Raw genomic sequence first — 22,215 nt, forward strand, 5'->3', positions numbered from 1 at the left:
GGCCGAGCGGCGGTGGCGGCAGTTTCCTATCTCGCGCCAACAGCTGCCCCCCCTCGCGCTGGGCCGGGCCGCGCATGCGCACAGCGCCGGCGCCCGCACAAAGAGGCGCGCGCGGGAGGGAGACCTGACGCCTGTGCCCCGCCCGAGCCGAGGGTGAACCCGCAGCGCAGCGGGCCGTAACCGTGCTAACGGAACGAGCGGAACTAACGGGAACTAACGCGCGGCGTTCCCAAATGAACTGAACGAGGGAACCAGCCCGTTAATTAACTGCCGGCACCATAAAAGCACTTTAAGCAGGGGTAAAGGAAGGGCTGCGATCCTGAAAGAAACCTATAGGCATTGAAGGCAAGTAGTGCTCTTCTTATTTCCCAGATATTGCTCCATTTAGAATCTCAGAATGGCCAGGGTTGGAAGGGACCTCAAAGATCATGAATCTCCAACCCCCAGGTGCTACTTAAAGATTTATTTAAGAAGTGTCTGGGCCTCTTGAGTGTTTCCCTTTGGGATGATCACATAACTGTCCTGAGTAAACCTGTGTGCTCTCTGCTTTTGCTCTTAAAGGGCTCTGTGATGTGATTTCTGATGCTGTGTGTCCCCAGGTCATCCTGGCATAGCTGTGTCTGTAAGGCCTCTGTGCTGCACGTAGTGGGATGCAGCCTGGCTCCACCTGGGATAAATGCTCTACTGACCTCAGGAATGGGAATAAAGCCTCTCTGATGGCCACCCCAGGTGTCCCCTGCAGCAGGAATGCTTTAAGGCTCCTCACACCCAGGAGAACAAAGCTAATAGCACTATGCAGATCGAGTGAGCACAAACCTAGGGATGCTACCTTGTCCCCCTGCCTAACAAGAGGTCTGAAAAGTCATTTCCTGGTGCTGCAGTGCGGGTCCTGTGCCCCATTAGCAGATGGGGCAGGAAGGTGCCCTGCCTGGGTCTGAGGGGCTGCTAGTGGGGGTAGCCTTTAAATTGTGTGCTCCAACAGGGACTCCTGGCTCCTCCAGCCTTGTGCCATGCTGTCCTCCCAGAAGCACAGCATCCTGACCATTAAGGACCTCCTGGACAACGGATTCGTGACAGGGGCCTCTGGGCACACCCACTTCTCTCCTGTGTGCAGTTACTACCTGAACTCCAGTAGTGCCCCAAAGCAGAGTGCCTGGGAGCTGCTGGCAGATGCGGACACCATGAGGGGCAGCCCTGTGTGTATGGTGGCACAACCCATGGACAGCGGAGTGAGGGCCGGCCTGAGCTCCTCAGACCTCAGCTTCCTCTCCTTCTGCAGGAGCCCCTTCGGCCCTGCTGCATTCGACCTGCCAGCTGTGCCCTGTGAGCTGCCTGCTGGGCCTGGATTCTTGCTGGATGTGACATCGAGGAACACCTCCACACCATGCAAAGCTAGGAGGAGCCTCCAGGAGAGAGCACTGTCCCATAGCCCCGAGCTGCTGAGTGACCTGCTGTCCCCTGGCAAGCCCCCAGCAGCCAGGTGGGAGATCTCAGAAATAAAGCCTCCCCTGGACACCAGCCTGCCCTTCGATATGAGCTTCCTGGGCTGCTCCAAGCCAGACATATCACCGCTGGGCACCCCTGTAGTGCTCCCTGTGTCCTGGCCCAGGAGACACGTGGCTCTGTCCCATGAGGCCCAGCTGGGCGATACAGAGCTGGACTCTGCGCTCCTGTGCCAGGCCCCGTGATGCCTCAGCCCTGGCAGTGGTCACAGCTGCATGTTGTGGGGTAACAGTGAGGTTTTTCTCCTCAGCGGGATGTGACTGTGGTGGGAAGCTGACGGCAGAGCCCCATGCTCTGCAGCCCACAGCCTCCAGCCCAGCTCCCCGCTCCTATCCTACTGCTGTCTTTTCTATTAAGGAAATAAAGCTTTCAACTTCCCCCTCTGTGCCTTTCCGCAGGCCGGGCCTCATTCAGCGCCCTCCAACCCCCTGGGCTCGTTCTGACTGACGGAGCGTGAAGGCCCTCGGCCGGCCCCGCGCCACCCCGCCCCAACATGGCCGGCCCGGCCCCGCTCCCGGCCGCGCTGCTGCCCGTCCCGCGCCGTTACCTGCCCCGCGGCCCCGGCGGCCGTGCGAGAAGAAAAGCCGCATCCTGCCCTCCCCGGCTCTGCTATGCGGGAGCCGGGCGGCTGCCTGGCCCGCGGGTATCTGCGGGGCCGGGGCTCGGGATCCCTCTTCTGGCACGTGGGGAGAAGCACAGGCAGAGCGCGGGGCTGCAGGGGCTGCCAGCTGTGAGCTGTTTGAGATTTTTTTTGCTGTTCGAACTTAAGTTTGTACTTCAGCTTTGAGCCTGGCAGAGCGCTCCCACCGCACTCCTGCAGCTGCTGGAGCTGCTCTTCCTACCTCGCGCTTCCACTCATTTTTGTCTCTAAAGTTACTTGCTAACACCAGCTTTCAGGGCATTTACAGGTTGCAGAAGAAACACTATTGCTTCTCTCAGGGATGAAAGGAGAAGTGGTAAAATACTACATGAGAGTAAAAGGGAAAGTAACCTGTTAAGCCCAGTTACCTTTGCTGGGTGCCTTCATTTCTGATGGCTAGCTTCACTTACTGAAAGCCTTCAATGCATCAAACTCCTTCCAGCTTCTGTCAGTCAGCTTACATGTATTTTATTTCCTCGCCCAAAGCAGTATTTCTGTTCATGGGAAGCGTTTAAACTGTTATTCTAAGGGCCAAAGGGAAGTTTTGAAAGACAGAGTGCAGCTATTGCCTCTGCACACAGTTCATAGCAGACATTCTGGCCAAAACAACCTCCATTCAGTGGGGGGGGGGGGGGGGGGAGGAAAGCTGTTCTTTTACTTCAGCTGTCAGCATGGCACAAGAGACAAACAGCAAACAGGGAGCTGCTTGTATTCTCTAGCTGCTCAGATGACTTCTTTCTAAAAATCATGTTACAACATCAGGAACAGGTGACAAAAACGACTCTGAAAAGGGGCACAGAGGGAGAGTGTATTTACAGTTTGCAGTCTAAACACCAAAAGAACAGCACAAACCACGTCTATAATTAGCAAGATCACACAGTTGTTTGGTTCAGCTGTAGTTGGTGCCGGTTGACTGATTGGTATTGATACTGCGGGGGAAAGATAAGGCTTATTATGTAAATCCAGAGCTGGAACATACAAAGTGCTTCTGTGAGTGAAAATCACAACCATATTATTAAAGAAAAATCATTGAAAGAGGAAAAAATGAAAATCCTGAAACATGCTGCTATGATAAAGGATTGTCCGTAAAGCATACAGATGCAAAGCATACCGTATAATACCTTCTGCCAGTATTACGTTGGCACATCTCAGCTGGTTAGTAGCTTGCTAGGTGCACTGGGAAAACAGCTTTAGGAAAGCATCCTAAACATGAAACAGTGTAAAATGATTGGTTTTGTGTTGTTTTGGTTGTTTTTTCTTTCCTTGGACGGGAGGAGGATAAGACAAATCTTTTAGAAAAGCAGCTGCTTTTACATTAAAAAACATGGCAGATAAAGATAAGGCACAAGTGCACAAAGGCCTTACAAAGTGCTCGAGCGGGGCAAAAATCCAGTTTTACAGTCGGGGTGTCTGATGAAACACAGAACTCTTCAAATATCAAAGGGCAACCTCAGAGAGTTGTTAAAAATCTCCAGCAACACTGACACACAGTGTTAATGATAGTGACAGATCTGTTCCTCTCACTGCTTATAGCCTTGGCTATATTGTCACCATGCACTGAGCTTCGATACTTCATGGATGATGAATTCCATGCGAGTTTCCATTCCTGTGCAATACCTGGTTTAACGTCTCCCCGAGTTTCCTGCACAGTATCAGCCTTTCCTAATAGAGATCCATTAAATCTTAACTTTTTAATCCCAACACCATTCGCGACGTCCTTCCAACCTTCAACAAGGCAGCAGTCTGTAGCATCATCACTGTCTGATTTCAACTCTTCCCCTCCCTGGAAAGAAACCTTCTGCTCCTACAGTTACAAACCTACCTCGCCTTGGTTCGTTTTTGCAGAGATCCAAAAGGAGACTGCCTTGGGGTGCTACAGTAATATATTTTCAGCATCTCCTATATTTACTGCTGTATTTTCTTTTTCCAGTTCACCAACCAGAGTAATGATCTTTCTCACAGTGCAATTAAGGACTACATGTATGCCAAAAGGGCCCACAGTAAAACTTAGTAGAAGAAAATAAATACCAGAGCAAGAAATGACCAAACTTAGATTTTCTTAGCGTAAGATTTTTTTATATATATATATATATATATATGGAACAAAACTGCAGTTTCAATAAAGAAACAGAAAAACAGGAAATAACCTGGAAAATGCAAACATTTCCTCAAAAGGCACTAGTTATCCCAACTGCTACATGTAACCGATCCGTACATTCAGTGAAATACTCAGACAGTCTCAATCAATGCACTGAACACAGAGGTTGAAGAAAATTGCTAAGCATATTTTTAACAGATCCTCTCCATCCGGGGAAAGCCAGGTCTCAGTTACCATTCTGGGCTTCACTTGCGTCCGTATCACGTTGCTTAGGGAAGAGGAAAGGAGGAACAAAATCAGAACAAAACATTTCATTGTACAGATTGCATACTATCGTTTGTAGAACTAGTGTCAGATTTTGACCTTAACGAGCTATTTGAGACACTTGTTAGTAAAAACAGCTGGTCTGCCTATAAGCGTAAAGTACTTCTTCACTGTCAATTTGAACACAATACTCCTTGTAAGTAACAATGCAGGTTTCACATCCACATCGTTGCGTTAGCAAGCACAGGAGCACCCATGAGGGCACGCTGCTTCTACATGTTGTGCATGTCAATGAGTGGAATTACTCAAACTACACTATCAGTACCCCCCAATTAAAATAAATGGGAGACTTAGTAAATTGAGCTCTACGCAATCTATACCACTGTAAGTATTCTGTATCAGACACCAGGCGTCGACTTTATTGTCCATCAAGTGCCTTTACGCACTGCTGTATCTCCTCCCTGTGACAAGAGCAGCTGCTACAAGGATGTATCATCCTAGTGCTGGCAGTATCAACAATTCACTTGTAACTCTGTTATTAAAAATACCTGATTCCGTTTCTTAAATTCAACCACTTGGAAGAAGACGTACTCCAGAATATGTTTGGCATCCCGCTTCTCCTCTGGGAGCTTACTTGTTACTCCTAGGATATCACCACACTTTTGTATATAAAACTCCAGGTCATCATCAGTACCTAAACAAGCATCGCAAGCAAAGAGGCAGGTGAGCATCACACATCTGTACCAGCAGGGCAAAAACGTACTGCCAATCTCCATTCATTTCTGGCATCCTGGGGATACAAACAGGTTCACAGAACTAGTCATCATGTATTCCTGCAGCCAGTACGTTCTCATCTGGTCAGTACTAGACACTGAACTGCTGACTTCAAAAGCCATTCCCCAGAAGAATAGAAAGGGAGGCCAGCAAGTCTCTAAAATAACAGCAGGCTTACAAATCAAAGCCCATTTGGAAGAGGAAAAGACAGGGAGAGGAAGAGGAAGATATGCTGCTGCTAACCGATGTGTCGAGCTGTAAGTCACGAACCAGCTTCCAACACTCAAAGCATACTTGGCCCAGGATTACAAAAGTGCATTTCCATAAATTACGACCAGGTTAAACACCTATTTTCTTACAAAAACTTGCATATACACGTGTGAAAAAAATCAGTCTGCTCTGCTTACATTTGTTTGTAATCTCTGCAAGACGAGCTTTCTCAGAGGAAAATATTTCATCCAAGTCAAACAGCTCCAGAGGAGGAGGAGGCAAGTCTCTGAAAATAGGTGGAAAAACCTGGAAGAGAATTGAGAGAGCGTGTTTTATTGACAATTATTTTCCTTATGCTTCAAAAATCTCCAAGGCAACAGTTTTAGACTGCACTTCAATAAACCTTTTATTGAATCAGAAGCAACTCCAAAGCCCAGAGTACAAACGTACATCCTTTTAAAAATCTCACGTGTGGTTTGCAAAAATAACTCAATATTTCAAGAGTTTAGTCTCCAGAATGCCAGAATTATCTCCTAGAACAACTACAGATGCTATATTTGCAGTTTGTTCTTACTTTTGTTCCAAGACATCCAGGTGATTCCATTTAGTACTGAGATAGTCGAGGTACTAAACAGACCATAACAACTCGCCTTGAAGCATTTCTCTGCTAATTTGGATGAGGGTATTTTCTTTTTCATGCAGTCACCACATGTGCCACAACTGTGACTCTGCATTTAACAGGGCTGACAAGTGCTTAAAAGAGCACTCTATTTCTAAATGAACCTGTTTTTAAAGAGCACTGCAAGAGATATTACTTCCAGTTGACCCCTGCAACTAGCTGTAAGGTATCACAGTCACATTTCTTCAGTGGTCAAACCAAAGCACAAGCCACAGTGCCAGAGCTCAGACATAAAACTAAGTGTGACACCACTGAAGCTCACGGTGTTGGTGCCAGTCCAAATCTCTGCAAGTAAAAGTTTGGCCAGCCCTTGCTGTAGAAGACCAACACTTTATTTTCTTCTTCCCCCGAAAATGCAGAAGGTCAGAGAACAGCGGAACTGACTGGCTCCCCCCCAGCAGTACAATTCTATTGATCACAACACCACTATTTTCTGAAACACCACTTTCTGTTTCCACAGCAAAAGCAAAAACCCAAAGCCCTACAGGGCCAGGAGCAGCTACACAAGTGATTATACATGCAAGGCATTCGTAGAGATTTAGAGAGTTTCTGTACCGTACCAGATGCCACACTTCCAAGTTCTGCTGACTAAAATTACAAGTGTAAAAAAGCTACTTCTTAGGAGTCAAATATGTGGCAAGATCAGTATTCCTCTCCCTTTTCTTTCTTGAAAGAAACGCAGAAACAACACACAGTGTGTCCATATGAAACAAAAACCCTCCAGGTCCCGTGTCAGCAAGAATACTTACAGCTGGCTGCAAGGGAGGCAGTGGAATCTCAAGTTGAGGCTCAATGAGTCGGAGAGGTTCGTGCTTCACATTCAACTCTTCGTAAGCTCTGCAGTAAGCACAAACCAAACCAAAACAAAACAAAAACCCAAAGTATGAGGAAAGAAATAACACAATGTGTGCTTGCGTGCATTAAGGACTATAGAAGTGAATTTTCCACAAAGACACAAAGGTCAACATTTTGCAGAAAGGAACGGCACAAAAAAAATGGACGCCCATTGTTCAAAGGAACCCAGAGCACTACATATGAGTGAGAGCTGACTTTGAAAGCAAGCAAACTGAAGTTATGGCAGAGCAGACAATGACAGATGGACATGTAGAATGACAAAACAGAAGGAAGTCACAGCTCTCCATTATTCAAACAACTTTTGAAGGGATGGACGCACAAAGGAAAAAGCGATCCAGTCCAAAAGGAGCTGACTGGGGATTTCAGCAGTTCTTCAGAGAGTTCCTAACAAAAGCCATTTAAAAAATTATTTGCTATGGGATCAGAAGGGACATTCCAGTACGAATTCACATCTAGGGAAAATAGAAAAAACACAGAGTAAGAAGGAGATGTCCATCAAGCAGTGGAGTTTCACGAAGTCTGTGCCAAGCCTGCTATCATTCAACATGTTCTTACACGATCTGAGTAGCATAAGTTAGATGGGGCAAAGCTGCTAGCGATAGAAAAGTGATGAAACCAAGCAGCAGATAAATCTTCAGGCAGAGAATTTGCTGGGAAATGCAAAGATGAAAAAAACAGAGCTTCAGTAAATGCCAAGTAATAATACATGAATGGAAAAACAACCAGCTCTCAGACAGTATCTCCTCTTATCCCTCCAGAAAGTACCCAACATCACTGCATGCAGTTCTACAAAAAGTACCAGTTCCTTGAGGCAACAACTGATAGAAGAAGTAAAAAAGAATGTCAGAAACTACGGCAAAATTCATATCAAAGAGAAAACCTGTGAAACCAGAAAAAGAAACAAACCTGCAGAACAAGAAAAGACCCCACTATCACCCTAAGAGCTCTGGTATATCCATAGTCAGAATGCGGTACGCAGTTCAGGTTCTTCTGCTAAGTGGTCACAATAAGCACAAAATAAGCAGAAAATGGAGAAAGAAAAAGAAAAAGAATGTAGCACAGGAAGAAATGAATGAGTTCAGAGCTGCTGACTTGAGAACTGCAGGGAGGGCGGTTGTGTCCAGCTCATACAGGGACGTATCAAACAGCTGTGTGAAGTCTCTTGGGCTCTCATCTCCTCCTTGCAGACAGACCCGCGGTTGCTCAGACAGTGCAGCTATATTTGGGAGCAAGGTATAGTCTGAAATCTGAACACACACACAGACACGCACATTATTAAGAAGACCAAACCAATTACAGTCTCTTACTAGTTTACACCTCTCCTAACGCCATCCAGAAATAATTACCCCATTCTCCACCAGGCACGACCCCTTGCAGTGCAGCTTACACCAGAAAACTGCAGACTCCATTCTTAGCTGCACCCTGTTCACAGCTTCACAGACGCTGTATCTGAATTTGTCAGTTCTTGTTAAAATCAAGAGACAGCTTAACACTCAACCATGCAGGACTCTTTCTTTTCGTACACACAGTCTACAATTTTGTCATGTGTATTTCTAAATAAAAATAATATCTGCATATGCAGATATAAAAAAAAAAATAACCACAACTAAAATTGATACAAAGGCTGATGTTTAACCAGAAAAACAAAATCTGTCTTTGCTTCACACATTTCTCTTGACTGAAGGCTCAAAGCTGAAGCACAAACTTGTTAAGTTTGAACAGCAAAAAAATCTCCAACAGCCAAACTGGGAAAGGTCTTTCACAGCCAGCTTCAGGAATAAGCACCAACCCCAGACTGAAATAGATATATTTTTTTATTCGCCATTTTCTCTCCTAGTCTGTCTAGGAATTCTTCACCTTCTATCCAAAATAAAGGGTCTGTAACAACAACAACAGCAGCATTCATCTGGCTGTTAGCTATTCTGCACTAAGTCACGGTTTGGCAAAACCAGCACTGCTGGACCTCTCTGTTATTTACTGCCTTCTGAAGGATCTCTCTTACCTCAGGGTCTTCCATGTCCACCTGGTTTAAACGAATATCTGATGTTGTGAGCCACTGCAAAAGCACATCCTGGAAAAGGGGAGAACTTTATTAAAATCAGGAAGGCCCAAGTTCATTCATATTAAATCTAATAACGCACAGCAAAAAAAGAAGTAAAGTGGGTAATAAATCAAAGAAAATCTAGAGAGAAAAGACAAACTTGGATTTTTATTTGCTCATGGAAGCAGTGATTCAGAACAAGAAGCACACCCTGTGTGAGATGTGTGCTTTCAGGAAAACCCTCTTCTTACAAATAAGGGCGCTACGCACTACACTTGGACAGCACACTACAACCCATCAGGAGCCACATATACAAAGGTTTATTATTAATCACGAACCAAAAATCAAGCACTCAAGAAGCTAAGAAGTAACAGACCACAAAAGACCGACTGATCAATTTTAATAACAACGAGTGCTCAACAGGAGTAGGAAACGCTTCTCAGAGTCCTGAAGCATAAGCAATACGCTGTACTGTTACAAACTCCTTTCTGTTGGTTGTGCTGTGACAAAGCCTCCAGGATGTTAGCTGTTAGCAATGGGTGAGACTCACACCGCATCACTTTCACAGCTTTCTTGGCCAAGAGGAAGCTATTCAGCTCAAACTCCTTTATAACCCCGTGAAATACACACACTTTTTCACTTACCATGATCTTACCATTTTCTTCTTTATCTAAGTATTGATCGCTGAACATGTGGCAAGATCCCAGTGCTGCCATCTTTCCACCTTGGCTCTATTGAGAAGGAGCACAATATTAAAAAAAAACATCCCTAGTTGCAGTTTTGGAGGCAATTGTTAACGGCATCCAATTGCAAAGCAATTGAAACAAATGAGAAATGTTGGAATAAGCATCAAAGGCAGTTTCAAACATGGAAAGCTCACAAGAGCGCAGCATTCTTTATAAGAGCACATGCTCTGCAGGCTCATAAATTCAGTACAATACTGATCTTTTTGAACATTAGAAAGACAAAAAATCCCGTATCGTCAACAATAGCTGCACTTGTGTTCTTTTGGCAGTAAAAAGAACACTTCTATTGATGAAGCAAAAAAATAAGTTCAAAAAATGGAAACCTAAAGGACAGCAACATGCATGCATGTCAGCACAGCACGTGAGTACATCAGCCAACAGAAGAGTTTGATAACTTCATTGCTTCTAATATGAAATGCAAAATATTCAGGCTCCTTTATTTCTCTTCAGCCAAATCGAACGTGCATAAAAAGGCATCCAGGAAACAACTTTGGTGTTCTTCTCTATCCAGATTACCCCTCCTGCCCTCCACGAGGGCACACATAAGAAACAGGAAGCTTTCAACAGACCCAGACACCACGTGTGCTTCCTGCACCAGCTGTGGAGCTCAAGGCATAACACAGCCATACAGACTGCTGCAATGGCACTGAAGATACTCAGAGCTCCAGTCTGCCTAACAAACTGCTGATATTCTCCACATTTTGCAAACAAAGCTCAACTTGAATTCTAAATGTTTGATTCCAAACAGAGTAACCAGACAGCATCCCCTGCTCTTACTTTCCACTCCTTCAATTTTGGTTGCTGTTCTTTACCGCATCTCCTCTTTGCTTCAATAGATCCTGTTTTCCTTCTGGCACCTTGCTCTGCTCTGCCTGAGAAAGAAGCTCTGTCTCCCGCTTCATCTTCTATCTTTTTTTTTACAGTTTCTGCAAGCTAGACAGGAAAAATGACGCCATCTATTTGAATTCACACGGCAGTGTTACGATGCAGGAACAACTACCCGGCTGACATGGCACTGTTTCCATCTCAGTGACCAAGCCATGCAGAAGATCTCTGGGAGGTACAAAGAAGTTACATGGATGGCACTTGGAGCGCCGTGTATTTGCTGCATTTCTCAGAGGAAAACACACTTCTCTGCACCCACGAGGTGAAGCCCGCGGAACTTCACGCAAACAAGCACGCTCCTGAAATGAGAACACTAACCAGCAAGCCTTTGATCCCAGCGAGGCTTTACGTCACTTTGGCAAACATGTCACAAGAAGACATCTCTGCATTAATGCAAACAATTGCAAGATTATCGTGGGTGCGAGATTAGACATCAGTCTACAGGTCCATTGGATTTACGTGCACATCCTGTGTCGGGGGAAGGGATTTTATTGTATCTTATTCCAACAGTTGCACACAAAATGCAGCAGTAAGTGCACGGGTAAGTTCACTCACACTGCTGTGTTGTCTTTGATTTACGGGGTGCGTTTCAGACAAATGTGGGGAATGAAGACAGACATCGTCAGTAAAAAAATAAAGAAAAATTTCCTTCCTAAGGTACAAAAAAAAACCAACCCACAAGAGTGTTAGCAAGTTATACACACAGTAAAGAGCATGGTAATGTTCACTACCAATACTAATTCCTTATACCCATCCACTACTAGTAGTTTCCTCTTTTTTAATGAACGAGAAAGCTGCACAGATAACAGACATCTACCAGCTCTGAGCTGATGGTCCTCTTTCTTCATCCACTATTAACTAAGTAACAGTCTCATTAAATGCTCAAATTACGTGGCTTGCTTCATGCAGAATCGTACCTCGTGCTGATAGAACGCAAGAATAGGTCTCTTGAGGGGGAAGCAGACAGATCCGGTTGACAGAACAGCCACTGCTGGTTTCATCACATTTAGTGTGGCACCAAATGGATACACAAAAGTGAGAGCTCTGCAGAAAATACAGACTCCTTAAGTGCCTGCATGCATCACATAGGCTCGTCTCATCTATAAAACAGACTATCTGCCTAAGCTGAGAAGTTTAACCGTGCGCTGATGGTGGAATGCCAAGAGCCCTGTTTGAGAAACTCAGATCACCATAATGACGTTACTTTCTAGGAGGTGTTTCCTGGCTCACAATGTGTCTGGGTAAAAAGGAAAAACAAGAAAAGATTTCTGTTTGCACACTCATGTACCTGAGAGAAGAGCAGGCAAACTTAATCAGACAAATAAACACGTTAAACGTTCTTACGCTCATCATCTTCCTTGTCATCATCCACACATTTACTGTACTAGTCTATGAACTAGCAGCAAGAAAAAATAAAAACACTTGAAGTTATTTGTGGAAAAGCTGCATTATTCTCAATGTCTCTTCACTCCTCGGCAGAATAAAGCAGCACAGACAGACAGGAAGTTCAACACTGCAACACATCTACCTGATCCTCAGCTAAAACTCTCTGGAAAGAAACAGGGTTCCTCTTCTCCACAGCTAGAGCGCTCACTAACCAGAGCTCATGCCTACTCATGTTGAATCAAACTCAAATACAGAGAGAAGGGGGGGGGGGGGGGGGGAAAAATATCTGGTCAAGAAAGTAATAATTCCCCTCAAAAATCTATCTATCATTCCTGCTCTTTACTTGCTATCAAGAGTCACTGAACAGCCTTCTTTCCAGATAAAGCCTTGGGAAGCAAGAAGCTAACTGACATACATACGTTAGAAAAGCTCAACATAAATTGCTAAATAAATTCCTGCCCACGGAGGCTAAAGCTTTTCACACCAGCTGCCCCAAAGGAAAACACTTACTGTGAGTCAAGCCCGCTCCCATCTTCACCTGTTGTCTCAAGCCCTCTTTTTCTTGCAGCTTCACTGATTCCCCTACAGCAAATTGAAAGCAAAGCCTACTGAAAACACTACGGGCTAAAAGAGTTAATTGTAAAGATGCACATAGCCAAAATACCTACCTATTCAAAACTCCATCAGAGATCAGTGCTTCTTTTGGATGGTAGTACTTGTAATACACATTTCGTACAACAGCATCTCGGATAAAAAAAATGAAATAAGAGGAAATCTGTGCCTTAACTGATCACTACGCTAAACGTAGCAATGTAAATGAGTTTAGCTCTGGGCTCCCTTGAATGTTTCTTTCTAACACTGCAAAGCTGGCACGTGGCCCCCAGAAAAGTTCCTGCCAGTCTTCACTGTTGCTTCCTTCTGGACATAAAGATTTAGACCAGCACTGTATTTGCAAAATAAAACTAGGAAAAACGACCACATGTCTTCTGCGTGTTCTTAGACTAAAAAAAAGAAAAGTTAAAAGAATTCTTATCAAAGTTTTTAATACATCTCCTAAAGCGTGATGATGACCAATAGCACTGACGCACAAAAAAACAGAGAGCAAAAAAAAGGAACACAAAAAATACCAGGCTAAATGCCATCAAAGAGCCTACAAACATTTCCTGTACGCTGAGGCACACAGTTTATTTACACTTGGGCAGTGCAAAAGCTAACGGATTGCACGTTACTGGTCTCCTCCAAGAAAGTGCCACAGCTGCTTCAGGTGAGGTACGGGGATGGCCAAATTGTTACCAAGCTGCTGTGCCTGTGGAAAGCCCTCGGTGTGCCTCAGTATTACACTATAGAGCACATACAGACATCAAGAGAAACACATCCTGAAAAGATCCAAGGGCACATTTTGTGTGCAGGACCTGCAGAGCTCATACCCTACAGACTGAACTGCTCTTAGCTTTCCTAGGAAATGGAAGAATAAAAGGTGTCAGTGAGCCCCACTACCGTTATTGAAAACGATCCCGTATTCTTCTAACAGAACGTTAATGTTTGTGCCAGATCTGGGCTCGCCGCCTTCACTGAGCATCACCAGGATGGCTCCACCATCCTCCAGGAATTTCTTCAGAACCGAAAACTAAAAGACAACCAGCATCCAGAAAAAAATCGTAAGTGAAAGAAGGCAACAGCAAGACTGCAAGAATCGCAGAATGGCCTGGGCTGCAAAGGAGCACAGCGCTCATCCAGTCCCAACGCCCTGCCGTGTGCAGGTCACCACCCACCAGACCAGGCTGCCCAGAGCCACATCCAGCCTGGCCTTGAATGCCTCCAGGGATGGGGCATCCACAGCCTCCTTGGGCAACCTGTGCCAGGGCCTCACCACCCTCTGAATGAAAAGCTTCCTCCTAATATCCAACCTAAACCTCGTCTGTCTCAGTTTAAAACCATTCCCCCTTGTCCTATCACCATCCACCCTCATAAACAGCCATTCTCCCTCCTGTTTACGTGCTCCCTTCAAGTATCGGAAGAAGCTACACTGAGATGATTCTGACAACCTGCAGTGAGTTTGATGCTACGAGAAAAGCATTCAAATCTCAAGCTGTGTAAATACACGCAAAGCAGTAACGTCCAAAATCATCTACGCTGTTATCTTCTATGTTGTTTTAAGATTTGCTTAATGCACAGCCCATGTGCAAACAGGTATGGTTTTAAGTTGCGGGAGGGAAGATTTAGGTTGGATGCCAGAGGGAAGTTCTTTACAAATGATGGTGAGGTGCTGGAACAGCTGCCCAGAGAGGCTGTGGATGCCCCGTCCCTGGAGGTGTTGGAGGCTGGATGGGCAGCCTGGGCTGGTAGTAAGTGTGGAGGTTGGTGGCCCTGCCTGCGGCCGGGGGGTTGAGCTTCGTGATCCCTGAGGTCCCTTCCAGCCCTGGCCATTCTGTGACTCTGTGATTCTTACCTCAGCAGCGCTGAACTTTTCTCTTGGACCAGCTGTTATCCACAGTTTCACTCCGAGGAGCTTCTCAGACGTGATCTCACCTCTTAAGCTACAAACAGACAACAAAAAGACACGGCATTCTTGCCCGGAACCACAATATTACTAAGAACTGACAAATAAACGTTAAGCAAATCACTCCAGTCGCTTCAACCCCTTCGTTTCGGTTTACAGTTCACAACCTATCGAACACAAAGCACCGCCAGCGAGGCCCCGCGGCGCAGCCACAACCCGGACCTCACGGAGAGCAAAATCCGTGCAAACGAAGGCCCTTCCTTCTGCGCCCCCGACACCCCGAGCCGGGCAGCCGAGCTGCGCAGCACCGCCAGGACGGGGAGAGCAGCGGCCCGGCCCTCACCTCAGGATCTCCCAGTTCGCTCGGAGCCTCTTACGCCAGGCTTTGTAGCCGCTGGCGGGAGTGAAGGCTTCCCCTTTGGAAGCGTTGAAGGCGATGGCGTTCCGCGGGCACTCCGCCATACCGCACGCAACGGCTCGCGGTCGCCCGGTAACGCACCGCCCGCGCATGCGCAGCAGCCCGCGGTGTGCTGCATCTCCCAGGAAACGCTGCGGCTGGGATCGTACCGACGGCCGCCGGTAGGGGGCGCTGCGCCGTACAACCACCCCCCGTGGTGACAGACGCGGGAGAGCACAGCGGGGCGTTGACCTACCGACAGCCGCCGGCAGGGGGCGCTGCGCCGTCCAGCCACCCCCACCCCCGGCGACACAGAGGCGGGAGCGCACAGCGGTGCGTTGCGCTTTAATTGAAACCGCGTGGTGGTTGCGGCGCTGCTGCACGTACAAGAGAAACGTTCCCGTACGAGCTTCCTCAGCGCGAACAGCAGAACAGCACTCGCCCCCTTTTTCCTCCTCCCAGCAGCGGTCAGAAAAGGACTCGAGGAAAGAAAGGGGGGAAGCGGTGCTCAAGCAGTACACCGGCATTTAAATTAAGGCAGAACAAAGATCGTGCGCACATCGCGACAGGCGTCGCCAGAGCAACGCGGGCAGCGGAAGGCTTCTGTTGCTGCTGAGGAGCAGCCCTTAGGAGAGCACAGGATCCGCAGCCCTGCCAGCAGCGACTGACAGCTGCTGAGCCCAGCACGAGGCTGCTCTTTCCTCCCACCAGCAGCGCTCCCTCCCTCCACCGAGGCAGCTCTGCTTCTTCAGCGGCGTCCGTTGACCTCCTCATTTCTGCTCTGAAGTACTGAAATCCAACGAGCACCTCCAGGCAGGAGCAGGGGAACGCCTGCAGCTACGAGCTTTTTTATTGGCCCTGGGCAAAGGCTTGCTGAACTGCCCTGCTTGAACTCCAGCCTCGCTCCTGGGATCAGACTGTCCTTTTCCCAGCCATTCAGGCGAGCGCATCCTACTTCAAAAGGAAGAAGCCCACGATCTTCCCACTGCTGTGCTGTGAAGTCTCCCTTCGTTACAAGGCAGCATTAGCTCCACACCATAGAAATGACCTGTTCCAGAGATGTGGCTGTGATGTGAGTGATGGTACATATATCTTAGTCGTAAATACAACCACGGTGAATACAACCCTACCACACAGTACTGAGATAATTATTAGTGTCTCACTTTCCTTGCTACAGGAACACACACGTAGAGGCAAATCCACCAAACAGCACAAATGAAGAGCTCCGTTCCATCCCAGCCAGTTAGTGTATTAGTCCCCTGGTTTAGACCATGGGAAAGTGACATTACTATTCCTTTCAAAAACTGAAACGAGAAAAGCCACAGCAATAACAGCAAACATAAAATTGCATTCAGTTAAAACCTGGCTTCTCAAAGCCTTTATAAAATCTAGAAGTCCTCTTCAGCTGGCGCATAAGAAAATCCTAAAAAAGCATCTGAGGCACTGGAGCTGCTGGCTGCTAAGTCAGGTGTGTGGGTGATGGAGGCAGAGATCGCTTCCTGGGTGAACTCTGGGTCGAAGTGCCGCAGATCAGCTGGGCCAGCCTAAAGGGGCAGAGGGACGCATCATGTTGGGCAAGCAGACCCCAAGCAACGGGCGAGAAAGAGCATCAGGTGACCTTGCAGGAGTTAAACCTCCTCTCCCTGACCGCAAGGGAATGTAGTTCTTCTTCTCTTCAGGGCAGGTACCCAGGACTTGAGCATGGACAGTTAAAGTCCCAGTGCCCCACATGATGTTATGATGTGGAATACCGACAGCCAAAAATCACAAAACCATGACATCCATCCCTTATCACCACCCTTGCAGTGTGTAACCTGCACTTCAGCATCCCTCGCTATCAGTGAGGGACGCCTGGGGAAGAGCCTTTGACCTTGCAGCCTCAATTCCTTGTGGGCCGCCATAAGGCAGACCCCAAATTAAATACCCACTTACCACATTAGGGTTGAACGGAGGGGTAATCCTCTTGTGGTACAAGTCATCCCAGTTTATTGGGCTGAAGAATACGTGGTTCTTTATCTCGAGCTGCATGGAAAGGGGGAGGAGATGTCAGTTGCCTGCTAACGCTTCTCTCTCAGCACCTGCCAGCTAGTTTCATAGCTGTAAGCCATTGAAACAAGACTTGGAGCTGCCACATGAACCCTACGTGGACACGTAGCAAGTCCTTAATCCACGAGGGTCATAGTCCTGTAATACCTTGAAGGGATGAGATGACACCATTGCAGGTATTCTAGCTTGCCACCACATCTTGAATCATAGCGTTTCCCTTCAGGAATGAGTCAACCCCATCTACCTCTTTTAGGGAACTGGAAAGACCTACCTACGTGGAAAGCCTTTCCCAAGGCAGTGCTGTTACCATCAACATATATAAAGCTCATCATAGGAAGCCTTCTTATCCATCCTCCCTCCTAATCATAAGAGAGGCCACCTACAAAGTCTGTTTTGGCACCCAGCCTCCTCTTCCGGTCCTTGTGGAGAAGTCCATGGAGGATATCACAGGCTGCCACAGTCTTGCTTCCTTGGATCTGGAGTTGCTTGTGGAGAATGTTGTCATACATTTGAGACACATCCCGGCTATAAAAGGGAGGCTAATTTGAAAGAGAAGAGAAGCAGCCTGTCAAGTATAAGCTATGGTAAGGAACCACACATCATTGGCCAAGATGTGTCCCACAGTGAGAAGTTAAGGGCAACCTTAACTCTGCTCAAAGGGTTAAGGGCATGATTGAATCCTGCATTCAGTTACCTGCCTCAGTTGCCCATACCAAGTGCCATAGGAACATGAGGTTGACATCACTTCACACATTTGGAAAATAAGTTCTCCACTAAATAAAATGTCTTCTAAACTTACCAGTCCAAAAAGCATCTCATAGAGGACAGCTCCAAGGCACCACCAGTCTACTGTCCTGTCATACGGCTGCTTCTTTAGCACCTCAGGAGCTAAGTACTGGAAGAGTCAGAAGTAGATACTGTAGTCCACTCATACAGGAAGGGGTTCACCTTTGTAAGTATACAAACCTGGCTGCAGCTCAAGTTCAGCAAATTCATTCGGAGGAACACAGCGGCACCTTCAAATAGGCTTACAAGGATTCTCCGTTTGCCAGAGACACCCACCAACACCCAACTCCCCACAGAAAAAAAATCGCTTTCCTGGGCTACAGAGTGCTTTCTTCCTAGAAGCAGTTTGTGCAGGGATTGGCCACCCACCGAGAAAACCAGCAAACCTGCCCCACCCTGACGTATTATACTTCTAACAGACTCTTGTCATTTTGAGGTGGTTGCAGTTTCCGTACCCAGTAGGTCTATCCAAAGCAATGAAACTACTCAGAGCCCAGGTGCAACAGGGAAGCATTCATGTGGCCTGCAGGACAAGCAGCACATCAAGTCTGCTCTCACATATGACCATTTCCATGTTATCAGGCTCCCTGTATCAACGAGGCTCTCCCCCTCAGCTCATAGCAGAGCTGCAACACGGGCCATACCTCAGGAGTGCCGCAGAACGTAGAGGTAGTCTCTTCTTCCTCCATTCCTTCCTTGCAGAGTCCAAAATCTGTCAACACCACATGTCCCTGACAAAAAGAATTTCAGCCTGGCCCACTCTCTCATGAGAAACAGCAGGATTGCCAAGCCTTGGCCACCACATTTAACCCAATCTATGTTCTAGTGTCCCACTGGTCACTTGTTTTCCTTTCCCTCACCTTCTGGGTGTCCTATCATGCAAGTAGGAAGACTATGGAGAAAATAAGTAAGTATAGACATTTTCTAAAGTTTCGCTACAGCTGCACCACTGTGATGACATCCAACACTTCTGTGCCTCAGCACTGCCTTATCCCAAAGCCAGGTGGCACAGTGTCACCACCAGAGTAGCAGTGACTTACTCTTAGCACTCAAGTCCCTCCCCCCAAGCCAGGTCCCAGCTCTTGGGACCAAGCAGAGTGTTTTGCATGCGGAGTTCTGCAGAGTGTGTGCTTGCTCCCTCTTGCAAGACCTGGACAGAAACTCAGTGGTAGATAGATGCAAAAATCCACGCGATGGGATGAGCCACGGCTTGTCAAACTATAGCTCTCTGGTTACGATGCCAATGCTTTGGAAAGGCAGCACAAGAGGTGCATATACCTGGCAATCCAGGAGGATGTTCTCAGGTTTTAAATCCCTGCAAGGCAAAAAACTTTCTGAGCAGATCAGGATTTTCTAAATATCTGGCCTAAACAGCAACAGCATCAAGCGAAAGGAGGAGCTAACAAGACTTCATAAGCCAACTCACCAAGACCTTTTCAAAGTGCAAACTCCCATTGCTCTTGGGCATTAAAATATACATGTTAATGTAGAACTGCTCTCATGCAGGGTCAGATATTAATTTTCATTTCACTGTGCACGATTTGTCACAGAAATTCTTATTCCCTTAGTAAGGTCTATCCTAAATCTTGGTATGCAACTAGAGTCTTGTCCCCACTACTGGGCTGGGGGTGTTTATTGCCCAGCAGGTCCCTCACGCTGCCGAATGCCACTATGCTTCACACAGACCTAAAAACCTCCTTTCCCTCCCCAGCCCTGCACCCAGCTGGCTGGTGGATCCATCGCCCCTGCTCTCCCCAGCATGGACGTGTACCTTACCTATAGATGATGTTCAAGGAATGCAGGTAACCAATTGCACTAGCAACCTCTGCAGCATAGAATCTTGCACGGGGCTCACGGAAACAACGCTCTCTTTGCAAGTGGAAGAAGAGCTGAGACAGAGACAAGAGGATTCATGGCCACTCTAAAAGCAGAAAGTTATCTTCTGGCCCACAAGCCAGCTACTCAAGGGAAAGCTGAGTTATAGCAAGAGGCACACAAACAGCACCAAATAAGCCCAAACCAAGTAGCCTTATTTCACTACCTAAGCACCTTCCCAGGAACTGTTGCATTTGTCTTCCTCATAGCAGTCCTGCACCTAAGAAGTCATTGCCCCAAACCTGGCTATTAGACTGGCTGATCTAGTTAAGCTTCCTTGCTAGCTCTAGCTCATGAGCCAGTTATAGGTGTACACATAGTATGGTCACAAAACAGTGCTAACCTAAAAATCCCACGCGAGTCAGAACTCTGTGCAAACAAGACATCGGTGTTAATAGCACCTCCCAGCCTGTTTCAGGTAGCACTGAAAGGCACAGCTGTAGAGAGAGCAGCTGTTACAGTTCAGAAAAAGAAGCCTGGCATACTGCAGTAGCATCACATCAGCTCTAGTCTGGGACTGAGAGCTGGCACGAGCGAGTTTTCCATGAAGTTCACCAACACTGGAATTTCTCATGCTCTCCATGGGATTTTAAAGCGTCCCTAACTTTTTTCTCAGCCTACTTGTCTTGATAACCAGCTGGCACAGGTCATCCTCAGCAATATTTTCACTTATAAGTGAGATGCTTGCCAGCCCCTCCCAGCTGCTCTTTCCAACAAAGTAATGTTATGCTTCAACATCGTTATCTCCTGACAAGAAAGTTTCCGGCAATAAAACAGAATGGCTGGGAAGAACTAAACAGAAGATTTAAAGTTTGTACTCACCTCTCCTCCATTTACATAATCAAGCACAAAGTAAAGCTTCTCCGAGGTCTGGAAGGAGTAGTGGAGGCCCACAAGGAAGGGGTGCTTGACATTTTTCAGAAGCACGTTGCGTTCTGCCATGATGTGGTTTTGCTATAAAAAAGCAGGAAAGGAGACAGCTGTCCAGGACAGTCTGCTCTACAGACTCCCTGTTGTTCTGAATCCATGAGGAATCCGAGAACCCTACGGATCATATCCAGCCCCAGAGATGAAAGCACTCCCCCCTCTCTAACTTGCTTCATCGCACAGATAAATCCATGCTTACTGCGTGCATTGTTGACGTGAACACTCACTTCAGCCACCAGATGGTTCAATTGCATTACCAGGATTGCTTAGTGTATAACCAATAGATATCAAGATGTTATAATCACAATATAATCAAGAGAGTTAGGCAAAGTAGACAACGATAACAAAATGAGAATAAGCGGAAGAGCTTACCCTTCGGCTGGGCTCACCACAAAACACCAAGAGAGGGGATCTCCAGAAGAGATCCTTCCCCTCTGGTAGCCAGCTCTTCAATAGGTCTAGGAGAGGGGCAGCCTGGCTCCAACCCTTCCGGCAGCACAGTGAATTGCCTCCAGCTGTGCTCCTCTGGCTGGCTCATGGCTCGCCTCAGGTGATCAATCAGAGGTTCAGGCCGTGACTCAGCAGTTCCCATACACTTAGATACCAACCACCACTGTGTGTGTATGCATGGCCGAGGAGAGCAGACATACCTCCTTTTTCTTTAGGATGGTTTTCTTATGCAAGACTTTCACAGCATGAAAAGTCCCATCACACTTGCGTTTGGCCTTTTGGAAAAGCAGCTGCTTTTACATTAAAAAACATGGCAGATAAAGATAAGGCACAAGTGCACAAAGGCCTTACAAAGTGCTCGAGCGGGGCAAAAATCCAGTTTTACAGTCGGGGTGTCTGATGAAACACAGAACTCTTCAAATATCAAAGGGCAACCTCAGAGAGTTGTTAAAAATCTCCAGCAACACTGACACACAGTGTTAATGATAGTGACAGATCTGTTCCTCTCACTGCTTATAGCCTTGGCTATATTGTCACCATGCACTGAGCTTCGATACTTCATGGATGATGAATTCCATGCGAGTTTCCATTCCTGTGCAATACCTGGTTTAACGTCTCCCCGAGTTTCCTGCACAGTATCAGCCTTTCCTAATAGAGATCCATTAAATCTTAACTTTTTAATCCCAACACCATTCGCGACGTCCTTCCAACCTTCAACAAGGCAGCAGTCTGTAGCATCATCACTGTCTGATTTCAACTCTTCCCCTCCCTGGAAAGAAACCTTCTGCTCCTACAGTTACAAACCTACCTCGCCTTGGTTCGTTTTTGCAGAGATCCAAAAGGAGACTGCCTTGGGGTGCTACAGTAATATATTTTCAGCATCTCCTATATTTACTGCTGTATTTTCTTTTTCCAGTTCACCAACCAGAGTAATGATCTTTCTCACAGTGCAATTAAGGACTACATGTATGCCAAAAGGGCCCACAGTAAAACTTAGTAGAAGAAAATAAATACCAGAGCAAGAAATGACCAAACTTAGATTTTCTTAGCATAACATTTTTTTTTATATATATATATATGGAACAAAACTGCAGTTTCAATAAAGAAACAGAAAAACAGGAAATAACCTGGAAAATGCAAACATTTCCTCAAA

The 22,215-nt window shown here is 46.6% G+C and overlaps 3 protein-coding genes across 3 annotated transcripts; 1 reads left to right on the forward strand and 2 right to left on the reverse strand.

Moving 5' to 3' along the window:
- Positions 1–1,010: 1,010 nt before the first annotated feature.
- Positions 1,011–1,688, forward strand: LOC306952654 (uncharacterized protein; the record flags this gene model as incomplete). The annotated part of the gene is made up of 1 exon (XM_079543381.1): positions 1,011–1,688. The coding sequence occupies one exon, from the start codon at positions 1,011–1,013 to the stop codon at positions 1,686–1,688; it is 678 nt and encodes a 225-aa protein (XP_079399507.1).
- A 2,779-nt stretch (positions 1,689–4,467) lies between these two features.
- Positions 4,468–15,043, reverse strand: IFT52 (intraflagellar transport 52; the record flags this gene model as incomplete). Its single annotated transcript, XM_079543183.1, has 13 exons — positions 4,468–4,509; positions 5,054–5,199; positions 5,687–5,795; positions 6,918–7,005; positions 8,116–8,270; positions 9,026–9,094; positions 9,709–9,795; positions 11,613–11,739; positions 12,592–12,663; positions 12,750–12,825; positions 13,579–13,708; positions 14,531–14,618; positions 14,925–15,043. 13 exons carry the CDS (start codon positions 15,041–15,043, stop codon positions 4,468–4,470), a joined length of 1,308 nt encoding a protein of 435 aa, XP_079399309.1.
- Positions 15,044–16,366: 1,323 nt separating this feature from the next.
- LOC306952838 (serine/threonine-protein kinase Sgk2-like) lies at positions 16,367–21,640 on the reverse strand (the record flags this gene model as incomplete). Its single annotated transcript, XM_079543610.1, has 10 exons — positions 16,367–16,522; positions 16,911–17,000; positions 17,408–17,563; positions 17,824–17,919; positions 18,455–18,541; positions 19,089–19,125; positions 19,587–19,699; positions 20,508–20,639; positions 21,263–21,337; positions 21,620–21,640. The coding sequence occupies 10 exons, from the start codon at positions 21,638–21,640 to the stop codon at positions 16,367–16,369; spliced, it is 963 nt and encodes a 320-aa protein (XP_079399736.1).
- Positions 21,641–22,215: the final 575 nt, after the last annotated feature.

This window comes from Tetrao urogallus (genome assembly GCF_951394365.1).
Source record: "Tetrao urogallus genome assembly, chromosome: 16".
Classification (NCBI taxonomy): domain Eukaryota; kingdom Metazoa; phylum Chordata; class Aves; order Galliformes; family Phasianidae; genus Tetrao; species Tetrao urogallus.